General features: G+C 36.7%; 4 protein-coding genes across 4 annotated transcripts; 3 read left to right on the forward strand and 1 right to left on the reverse strand.

Annotated features, from left to right (window-relative positions):
• Positions 1–128: 128 nt before the first annotated feature.
• RHIMIDRAFT_250088 (WD40 repeat-like protein) lies at positions 129–1,540 on the reverse strand (the record flags this gene model as incomplete). Its single annotated transcript, XM_023610691.1, has 6 exons — positions 129–225; positions 277–559; positions 616–775; positions 831–967; positions 1,017–1,233; positions 1,283–1,540. 6 exons carry the CDS (start codon positions 1,538–1,540, stop codon positions 129–131), a joined length of 1,152 nt encoding a protein of 383 aa, XP_023467599.1.
• A 902-nt stretch (positions 1,541–2,442) lies between these two features.
• On the forward strand, positions 2,443–5,617 carry RHIMIDRAFT_111459 (WD-repeat-containing protein). Its single transcript, XM_023605252.1, has 5 exons — positions 2,443–2,692; positions 2,745–2,827; positions 2,890–4,630; positions 4,689–5,231; positions 5,293–5,617. The coding sequence occupies exons 1-5, from the start codon at positions 2,540–2,542 to the stop codon at positions 5,584–5,586; spliced, it is 2,814 nt and encodes a 937-aa protein (XP_023467600.1). The 5' UTR covers positions 2,443–2,539; the 3' UTR covers positions 5,587–5,617.
• Positions 5,618–6,131: 514 nt separating this feature from the next.
• RHIMIDRAFT_235893 (uncharacterized protein) lies at positions 6,132–6,439 on the forward strand (the record flags this gene model as incomplete). Its single annotated transcript, XM_023608441.1, has 2 exons — positions 6,132–6,195; positions 6,252–6,439. 2 exons carry the CDS (start codon positions 6,132–6,134, stop codon positions 6,437–6,439), a joined length of 252 nt encoding a protein of 83 aa, XP_023467601.1.
• Positions 6,440–7,214: 775 nt separating this feature from the next.
• On the forward strand, positions 7,215–8,112 carry RHIMIDRAFT_235894 (uncharacterized protein; the record flags this gene model as incomplete). Its single annotated transcript, XM_023608442.1, has 2 exons — positions 7,215–7,714; positions 7,938–8,112. 2 exons carry the CDS (start codon positions 7,215–7,217, stop codon positions 8,110–8,112), a joined length of 675 nt encoding a protein of 224 aa, XP_023467602.1.
• Positions 8,113–11,155: the final 3,043 nt, after the last annotated feature.

Genomic DNA, 11,155 nt, shown 5'->3' on the forward strand with positions numbered 1-11,155 from the left:
TTTCTCTTTTTACGTTCTTCACATTGTTCTTTAAACTGATCCATTTTTTTTATTTATAAAAGATTAGAGAGAATAGAGAGAGAAAAAGAGGGGGAAAAGAGTTAAAAAAAAAATACGTTTATTAAAAATTACGCCTTTTTCCAATTGGCCCATTCAGCAAGTGTATCATCATCAATATAGTCGTATCTCATAATAAGCCCGTCTTCACCAGCAGACACAATTTGCCTTGGTAATAATGAGTAATGATATTTAAGATTGTTATCCTCTTATTCTTACCTGCAATCTCTAGAGAATACACAACATCGAATAGCCTTCGTTGATCTTCTATGACCCAACTCTGATACCATATTGCCTGTGTGTAGGTTGTAAATGAATAATGATCCATTGCTTGTACCCACACACACATAGGCTTCATCTAAACTGATATCGAATCTAGAGTAGTTTTCACCTGATCTCAACCTAATAGATTTGATAGTCTTTTCTGTATCTAGTTCCCAATATTCCAATTTGCCATTGATTGATTTTGATAAAACATTGTTATTTGCAAAACGAATACAATCTGTTAAACATTAGCTAATATTCTATAACTTTTTTTTTTTTCATTATTAGAGTTACCAATATAGTTATCACCATGCATTTTTTTTAGTAGACGCGAATGCTTCTTTGTTATCGTAATAGGCTCATCTTCCATGCCTGTCGCTGTTGGAATCTCCCACTCACGCAATTCACCTCTTGAATTACCAGTGATAAACTTTGTACCTGAAGGGTGGAAGCACTAAAGACACATAGATGAGCAGCCTTATTTCTATTTTTTCAATCAAATATTCTACCGAAGCTGTAGCATCGCATTCAAAAATAGCCAAGCAAGCACTTGCATCTATATCCCATAATCGCAGTGTGCCGTCCTTTGATGTTGACAGGATGATATTATCATTTTGAGGATGTGATTGTAAATCAAGAATGGTTTCTAATCACATCATCAGTTACTTTCATCCTTCTTTTATTTTCACACTCACTTTTATGCCCTTCCAGTACTTTAACTTCTTGTGAGTTGGCCAAGCTCAGGATATGAATTAAACTGTCTGCGCCCGCCGTGGCTAACCATGCATCTCCTTGTCTATATAACCAGCAAAATGTATAAAGCTCATGACTACTGCCATCTTCTTCAGTGATATCAAAATTAGACATAATATCCAAATGGTCTCCACAATGTTCATTATCATATACACTCAACTATACCTATCAATTAGACAACACTCTATCTTTTATTATTCTTTTCTACCTCGCATCCTCCCACGGTAGCTAATATATTGCTTGTATCTGTGCTATTTCTCTGTACTGCTCCTCTTTTGTCAAATGTCTTGTTGAGATCTAAACCACTTGGTGCACTAAAGTTTTTGTTGTTGAAGAAAAAAGCAATCTGGTTGATGTCTTGACCGTGATTCTCTTTTACGATTCTTCTTAATCGCATATTTCCAAACACATGTTCTTGTCTCTTATCACGAGGTTCATTTTGTTCGTTTTCTTTATTAGCTGTCATTTCAGAATATATATATATATTAAAAAAGAAGTATTTTTCTTTTTCTTTTTTTTTTTTCCTTTTCAGATACGCGTCTTCAGCAGCGCGCGAATATACGCGTTCCCCTCTTTTTTCCTCGCGGACTTGGTATTTCCTTTTGTTCTTGTAATCTCATATGAAGTAGTTTACAACATTAATGAATTACATTGACCAAAGAAAAACTTTGCTTTACAATACACACAATCCTAGTAGATCAAATCTCGAAATTGTTAGCTTTGCCATTAATAAATGTATGTAGCCTTCCGTCTTATATTGCGTGAATCAAACTCCCAAATTCAAGTAACACTCAGTAGACTTTCAGTTGGTGGTGACCCGTCCCAAAGAAAAAGAAAAACAGTTTACCAGAGAAATCCAAGCTGTTCTTTGTTTGGACATGAAGAATGGATGTTCACTCAAAGCACGTGAAATCAACCTCATTATTGCCTTGCCAGCAAAACGCTTCTGTTGATGATATCTTGGCTCAAGGCTCATGGTCTTCTCGGTGCCCCTTTATCAGATTTCATCTCGTCAGCTCTCAGCACTTCTCTGCAATAATAGCGCCCTCCAAAGTATAATGGTTCTAATGTAACGAGAGAGCAAGCGATATATGCCTCATAAATTTTTAACGACGAAAATATAAAACATGATCATTGATGAATGTTACGGAAACAGAATTCGGTAATCCATCAATTAAAAAGAGAAAATTCTGGTATTATTTCTGTAGATAATATCAATCCATACCTATCCAAAATAAAATGTGTGTCAATGTGTTTTTGAAAATGTGTGCTCATATGGTGAAGTGTGCCAAAGAGAATTTCCATCTTTGGGCAAGAAAAGCCTGTACCACATTGAAAGTCTTCGCCTGATTGTGCAGAGGTAACTAAGCCACATTTACATTGAGAGTCACGATTTTAAAGTACTAGATATAATCCAGGAAATTGACAACTGTCTCTTTAATCAATCCATTTATATAATTAAGCCATGGTAAAGGCATATCTTCGTTATGAGCCGCTTGCCACTTTTGGTGTCATTGCCTCAACGCAGTCCAACATTGTCTATGACCATACCGGCAAAGTTGCTATTACACCTGCCCTTGAAGAAGTCATTCTTTGGGATCTAAAGAAAGGAACTGAGGTAAGAACAAAAAAAGGGATCGGTAGAACAGAGTATACTTATGTAATATCAGATTGCAAGGTGGAAAGAACCTGGCAACAAAGCAGAAGTGACTAGTATTGCCAAAAGTCCCAACAACAAAGATTATGCAGTAGGGTAAATATAGATTACACATCCCTCTTGAAACTGTTAAAGTAAACCACTTTACCATTGTTTAGATATAATGACGGATCTATTCGTCTTTGGAATATTTCTTCTTCAACATCAACTGTCACTCTCAGTGGACATCGTGCAGCAGTAACAGCCTTAACCTTTGACCATGACGGCACTCGACTTGCTTCAGGATCCAAAGATACAGATTTGATTATTTGGGATATTATTTCAGAATCAGGATTGTACAGACTCAAGGGACATAAAGATCAAATCACTTGCCTCACATTTTTGGCTTCAAAAGGAACCGATGCTGAGAAGGCAGTGGGTACCTCGACCGAGGGTTATTTACTCTCATCCTCCAAGGACACGTTGATCAAATTATGGGACCTGTCTTCTCAGTACTGTCGTGAGACATTGGTGGGCCATCGAAGTGAAGTGTGGACCTTTGCAGTCTCAAAGGATCAAAAGGTTATCATCTCTGGTGGTGCAGAACCTCAGTTGAAGGCTTGGAAAATCGACTGGAACATCCTGGGTCTTTCTCTCGAAGAACTCGGCGAGCAAGTAAACAATAAAGACGAAAAGGATGCCACAGCAGCTGCCTCATTACAAAAGGCTATCAATATCTATGGAAACATTCCTCGTCAGTCCCGTGATCGTTTGGTGACCATCAGGTTCCATCCCTCAGGCAAATTTGTGGGCGTGCAAGCAAATGAGAAATCAGTAGAGATATATAGAGTACGCGATCATGAATATATTCGTAAGAAGATTCAGCGTAGAAAGAAGAGAGCAAGAGAGAAGGGAAAGGACGATAGTCAAGTGAGCGAAGAGATCACACCTGAGGATGAATTTGCTTCTGAGTACTTAATCCGTACACCTGCTAAAGTGCGTAGTTTTGATTTTTCACCTGCAACGAATGTGGAAAAAGCAGGCCAGCTTCAAATTGTCGTATCCCTTAGTAATAATGCATTAGAAGCATATACAATACCAATTGCCGAAAAGAAGACTGAAGAATCAAACGAGCCATCTAAACTGTATTCCCTTGATGTACCCGGTCATCGATCAGATATACGTACTCTGACTCTCAGCTCAGATGATGAGCTGTTGGCATCAGCATCAAACAATCTTTTAAAGGTATGGAACTTGAAGACAAGAACATGTATCCGTACCATGGAGTGTGGATTTGCCCTCTGCAGCGCATTTTTACCTGGTAATAAGCATATTCTGGTTGGTACAAAGACTGGTGAATTAGAACTATATGACCTTGGTTCCTCCGCCATGATTGAATCCGTCAAGGCTCATGATGGTGCAGTGTATTCTTTGCAAGTCCGCCCTGACAAACGCGGTTTTGTTACGGGCAGTGCAGACAAGGATGTCAAGTTTTGGGATTTCGATATGGTGCAAGACAAGAACAGCTCTGTGAAAAGATTGACGTTTATTCACATGCGTACACTCAAGATGTCTGATGAAGTTCTTTGTGTGCGATATAGCCCTAATCAGAACTTGATTGCTGTCTCCTTGTTAGATTCAACAGTCAAAGTGTTTTATCATGATACGCTCAAATTTTTCCTTTCCTTATATGGCCACAAACTCCCTGTCCTATCTATGGATATCTCCTCAGACAATACGCTCATTGCAACTTGTTCAGCAGATAAAAATGTCAAGCTTTGGGGCCTTGATTTTGGTGATTGTCACAAGTCTATATTTGCACATCAAGAAAGCATCATGTCTGTACAATTTGTCTGGGGCACACATTATTTCTTTACCGTGAGTAAAGATAAGACAGTGAAGTACTGGGACGGTGATAAGGTATGTAATAAGACTGAAATATGATGTGCATAAGTGATACTTATATGAACTATGATAGTTTGAAAATATAATGAAATTAGAAGGACACCATGGTGAAGTATGGGCTTTGGTTGTTGCAAAGCATGGCTCTCTGGTTGTCACAGGCTCACATGATAGATCTATACGTATTTGGGAGAAAACAGATGAACAGTTGTTCCTTGAGGAAGAACGCGAAAGAGAACTTGAAGAGATGTATGAAAATACGCTTGTTAGCCAAATGGAAAAGGCAAATGTAAATGGCGATGATATGGAAATTGATTCAGCTGGAAAACAGACCATGGAAACACTAAAGGCAGGTGAAAGGCTAATGGAAGCAATGGATATTGGTGATGAAGAAAAGAACGGATGGCTTGCTTATGAAGCAGGCAAGGCCAAGGGCTTAGACGTGCCGCCTCCTAAACGACATCCTCTACTACTGGCAATGGGCGACATTGAGCCAGATAGATATGTGCTTAATGTGCTTCAAAAGATCAAAGCAAATGAGTTAGAAGAGGCACTGTTAGTGCTACCTTTCTCCAAGGTCATGTCTTTGTTTTCATATATCGAAAGCTGGGCTAAAAAGGTAAAGGATAACTTGTTTACACACCTGTAAGCTTTATAATTAATCTATGTGAATTCATTAGAATTGGAACATTATTTTAGTATCAAGAGTTCTTTTCTACATTGTCAAGGCCCACCATAATCAAATTGTAGCTAACCGTATGATGCGTCCTATGCTTGACTCCATCCGATTCCACTTACGTACACAACTTCAGCGCCAGAAAGACATTATGGGCTATAATAGAGCAGCATTAACATACCTACAGCAGGATTGGAAATCAAGAAACACAGCCGAGTTCATTGACGAGACTACCGCTGTTAATGGAAAGCTAGGAGATGAAGACAAGAAGCGTAAGTTTGTCAAGCTTACTGTATAGACTTTTTTTTTTTTTGCAGCATAAACAATAGCATCGAATAAAAACTTTCATATTTTGCTTTTGCATTTTTAATGTTCAAAATGTTTATTTTATTTTATGTTTACATTTATCGTCCCCTTGAAATTAATGCTGATGGTTAGTAGAGAAGAGATTTATCACTATAGATAATGAATGGAAATAATATAAAAGTCTATATTTTCAGGACAAGATTTGGAAATATTATAGACTGAAATAGGAATATTTAAGCCGAAACTCATAAAAGACAACCTTAACACCATTCGCAATCTGACTGGTTGAATAAAAGTACATTTGTGAGTAAAGCCTAAAGAAGAGTCAACACACATCCTTCAAGCTATATTTTTAATAGAGATCATCTTCTGTCATTGTATTCACTGAGTTGTTTGATTCCACGCTAAAGCCGATGCCAAATGTTACGACGGCATAAGTTTATTGGACCTGAGAAACGGACGTGATTTTATTGATTAAATGAATTTTGATAAATGAACAACAATAATCTCTTTCACTTTTTGCTCTTTTTGCTTCAAATGAAAAGAAATTCTACATCATCCAGCTCAGAGAGACCTTCAAAAGGCGCAAAGCTAAATGAATGTAAAGTATTCAATCTTGTTCATTATCAGTCAATATTTAACATTATTCTGGTATAGGTACAGTAGCACCAACTCAAGAAGCGGATTATTCCAGCACAGTAAATCAAGAAGGTGCCTCTTCTTCCTCAAGTAAACCAGGGCTTTTGAAAAAAGCACAACAAAAGGCTGATAAGCAAAATGCACTTTTAAAATTCAAAACAGAGCAAAAGGCTCTAAAGGAAGTCAAATGCCCCTCATGTGGATAAACAACACACGCGCGATCAACGAGTAACTTGTGCTCAAACAAGAAAGCAAAAATACCTGTTTGCAGTCCTGATGAAAGGGTTGAAAACTTTGTAATCAAGACATCCTTACCAAATATTTGTAACAATCAGCAACTTGTTCAGTATATCAAGGATCTAGCAGACTACACCACCAAAGTTTTGTTTGTGGGAACCCTTTTTGCCAACTTCATCTTCATCAAACTGTTCGATGATGGCCAGGCTATTCCAATTATTGAACAAAGTTTATTCACAAATATATTTGCGGTAATGACTGGAAATAGAAAGAGAGCACCAAACTATCTCAAAGAATACTTCACTCTTTTCTGTGAATTGACAACTGTAGACTACAATTCTTTAAAAAGTATAAACTATTCAAGTATTCTTTCCATCGCTGGTAAGCAATACGAAGTCCTGGTTAGAAATCACATTCACGAGACACACGAACGAAGATCGATAACGTACTTTCTGAATATGATGTCTGACAACAATTCAAGTAATTGTTGTAAGGAGCTGCCAGTGGATTCCAGAAAAACCTTGGCATATTTCATTTACAAACAAAAACAAGGTTCAGAGCCACCTTGACCATCGTCTGTCCCATGCAGTAACTACTATAAAGAAACCACTGAAAGCATAGAAAGCATGTGGTCTAAATACCAACCAGATCAATGTGATTCCGGTACGCTTTACTCAGAACCTCACCTGTTTTTCAAGTGGTTCTACTTTCTGTCGCGAGAAGTGCAAAAAAAAAGTTTCTATTATGGAAAACGTACCCTCAAAAGTCGCTTCCAAAGCGCATGTGTATGGTAAACTCAGAGAGCTTCCATTCACTGGTATTTTGAGCAAAAAGAAGTTTAATTCTTTAAGAGAAGAAACATTGCAGTCAATCAATTCCAACAAGACGTTTGCTCCAGGTAAAAAAAAACTAGCCAAGCTTACTCCTCAACAAGTATCAGTAGTTCAAAATTTTATTGATACAGTTAAAACAAGAGTACAAGATGGCACGTTCACTCCTGCTAAATACACTGACAAAAGAGGATGTCGCTTTTTTTCCATTGCGCCTATATATTCCGTTCAGACAAAATCAATCCAAATTGATGCTCAGGCTTTTTGGAGACTGGTGAAACAATGTGGCATACCAAATTACCCGAAGGGGAAGAAAACCGAGTCTGACTTGACTGATTTTTACTACCATTTGTTCAATTTTACAAAATTGGGATTTCGTACTAGAGACAGTCTTACGAGTGGGAAGAAGTTTAGGTAAGCTATGTGTAAAATAATAATATAATACAGGCATATCTAATTATCATTAATAAAAACGCTATAACGATGGACGGTCATTCAATATCTTTTCTTTTTACCCGAACTGTCAAGAGATCTTTGGCAACAACTAAAAAACCCTCAGATTTTATTGATGGCATCCGAAATGATTATGATATTTGGGGAGTAGACCCAGGTGTTTCTACAATCTTAATCGCCGTAGATACATCTGGAAGGCAAAGGGCAACAATTTGGACGAGTATTATCATCTGTGTTGCTATAATGATGCAAATTTTATACGAAAGAAGCATCAAGAACAACACACGGCTCAGTTTTTGAAAATTTCTAATTTAAGATCACTGAAGACATCAAATATCACAGAGTTTGCAAAAGCCTGACAAGAAAGACTCAGTTTGTATGATGATATTACAAGTTACTATAATGAAAATGCCTGGTAAGTGCAAAGTATGATTTTTTTTTTTTTTTTTTACTTGTTTATTTAAGCAAGCGAAATTCTGTAGATCATCAAAATTGAAGTTTCAATGCTATATTCGTAAACAAAAAGGGATGCATGAAATCTGCAAACGGTTAATGCACGGAAGTGTAAAGTATAACAAGAAGGCGTCTACTGGGGTCAAGACATCGTCTGCTGAAAATGAAAGCAAATATTGTCCTCCTGCTCCTCTTGATCATCCTGACAAGCCCAGAAAAACAATAATTGCTTTTGGTGATTGTATGTTTAACAGCAGCCTGAGGGGAAACAGAGGGGCACCTGTCCGCCTTATAAAAAGGCTTTGCAAAAATATTGCGGAAACCAATTAGAAATATGTATGGTAGATGAATATTTGACATATCAAATATGCAACAGGTGTAAAAATAGAAATATGGGCAATGTTGTAACTGAGAAGTCAAAACGAAGAGTACATACGATATTGAAGTGTAAACAAAACACTTGCAACATCGTATAGAATCGTGATATCATGGCTGCACACAATATCTTGGACATATTTCTATTCGCTGCAAAAAACAACAACCAGCGTCTTGAAGTTTTCATGCGTCAAGGTATATCTAATGGCTAACCTTCCGTATGACTGATATGACTCTCTCATACGTCCTTACAGTGTAAGTTGTATTAACTATGTCTGAATTTAAAAGTGCGGAAGCTATAACTAAACATTTTTGTTAATGTTGAAACATAGCATCTTTGGCTAGTATCCAGATGATACCACAATAATTATAACAAAAAAAAAAGATATTAACAAGAGTATTAAAAGCTAATTTCTCAAAGATATATATAAACCCTCTTCGTAGATCAAAAATTCTCAAAGTTGATCTTATCAATGCAGCATATTAATAGGACGTTACGCTAAGCATAGGGCATTGATTACAAAAATTGCTGTCTGCTGAAAAAAATAAAAGTGCAAAAGTACATCGTATTCATCCAAAGTGATTAGAGTTAACTTTGTAGCAAGTTTGAACCTTGGTTGACTTGAATATGAACGAACATGGTTTCAATTGTTATTGGATACGGGTACACTTTCTGTATTCAGGTTGTGATACTGAAATTGGTGCATTCTATCCAGCAACGAGCTTAAATAATGCAGTATCCATAAGTATGAGTAAAAACGCGCTGGGCTTTTTTTTAAGCAGATGGTTGATAAAAGAAAAGTACTGCGTTGTAAAAAGTCTATCAAATCATGTAAAGTAAAACACGACAAGCGCTTATTTTATCGACAAAACAAAAATAAAGACGAATCAATCATCAAATATGTTTAAGCTTATTTATCACAAAACATCGTAGTTCAGACTATTCAGGTGATGCATTCCGCTAAAATACTCGCCTCCTTTTTTTTAAAAAATTAATCTCTTACATAAACTTGATAGAGTCAGCAGATATTTCCACTTTTCTTTTTTGAAGCATTCAGAATATTCCGATTCTCCTAGAAATGTTCTCTTGTCTATAATCTATCAGAATGATTCAAGTACGAGGACTTGTTTAATAATTTTTTTAGAAGATCCAAGAACTCACATGCCACGCCAACTTTATTGACTATAAAATAAATTCAAAAGACGATTCCTTTTTTTTTATCAAACGCACTCTTATTTTTTCGTTTTTTAAAAAAATGTTCTTCAAAAATCTCTTCTCGCGCTCACGTATATCGTCTGTTGGCTCCTTCCTAGTGAAGACAAAAACTGTACTCTTAAAAACAACTTTTAGAATTGCCTTCAGAATAACTTCTATCCTGGTACGCGGTGTATGGAAAATTTTTCTCTGCATTGCTTGCAACGCCTTGGCAGTGATACTTACTTCTCTGGCAATTGTCTCAGAGGAAATCAAGGGTGCCATTTGTACATACTAAATTGGCCTCTTGATTCCTTTGAGGCTTGTGTATATTGTATACATTTTTGTATTTATATTTATGTATATTACTTTGTACACATCCTCAGCTTGCAAATATGGTGCTGAAGCCCTGTTCCCTTCTAATCTATCGTCATCTCTCTTTCTCTCTCTCTTTCCGCCTGTCTGCCTGCCTTTTTCTGTGCCTCTTCCTCCTTCTACCTCTCTTTGGCGATCGCGGCAAAAAATTGAACATGGATATAAAAAAAAAGAAGGATAGTAATAATAATCAGGGCACAAACCAAATCTATAATTTATCAAGCGTGAACGGCGGCCTACCTTCTACATACAGTGGACTCTCGATTACGGAATACCTATCGAGAGCACGAATGGCATTCCGTAATAAAATTTATACACCGATAATTCAGGTGAATATCACAGGAAATTTAAAGTGGCGTCTGTGAAGCCCTTCGAAAATGACATTCCATTATCGCAAATACTCCGTATTGCTGTATTCCGTAATCGAAAGCCTACTATATATCATTAGCAAGTACATTTAGATATAAAAATGAACATAGAAAACATAAAAATCTCAGGCTGGTGACTCAATATCCGCTATAACATGAACCGTGGCCAAAAGGGGTCCGTCGTAGTGTAGAATTTCTGGCTATTAGAATCCACATCAAAACTCGTTCACATCTTGTAAAAGTCATTCTTATTTGTAAATCATTTGTATAAAATAAAAAGTTGCTTTTATTGCTCATCCTTAATTATCTCTTGACTGATCTTGTTGTGTGAAACCTGCTGCATTATAAAATCGCTTGTACACTCAGCCCATAGCAACAGCACGCTTAATACACGCTCAATGTAGGAAGATGTGATCAGCCATTTAGTTTGTATAGCATTACTTTCACAATACAACAGACTTACTATACATCCTATTAAGTATATATTGCTATGGTAAACAGAAAAAGAAAAAAAAAAAGATAGATAAGCAGATAGATATAAATAGACAATTAAGGGGTAGTAGCTCAATTTAGGGCTCCGTTTTTTGACGATGAAAACAAATTCCATGTGATCTTTCTTTTCATTTCTTTTACAGC

This window comes from Rhizopus microsporus, assembly GCF_002708625.1.
Source record: "Rhizopus microsporus ATCC 52813 unplaced genomic scaffold scaffold_5, whole genome shotgun sequence".
NCBI classification, from domain to species: Eukaryota; Fungi; Mucoromycota; class Mucoromycetes; order Mucorales; family Rhizopodaceae; genus Rhizopus; species Rhizopus microsporus.

Bases quoted from the DNA above. Each gene is read 5' to 3' on its own strand.
- RHIMIDRAFT_111459 (XM_023605252.1), top strand. From the start codon at position 2,540: ATGGTAAAGGCATATCTTCGTTATGAGCCGCTTGCCACTTTTGGTGTC. The intron at 2,693-2,744 runs GTAAGAACAAAA...ATGTAATATCAG, and splicing joins ATCTAAAGAAAGGAACTGAG to ATTGCAAGGTGGAAAGAACC. The intron at 5,232-5,292 runs GTAAAGGATAAC...TGAATTCATTAG, and splicing joins TCGAAAGCTGGGCTAAAAAG to AATTGGAACATTATTTTAGT.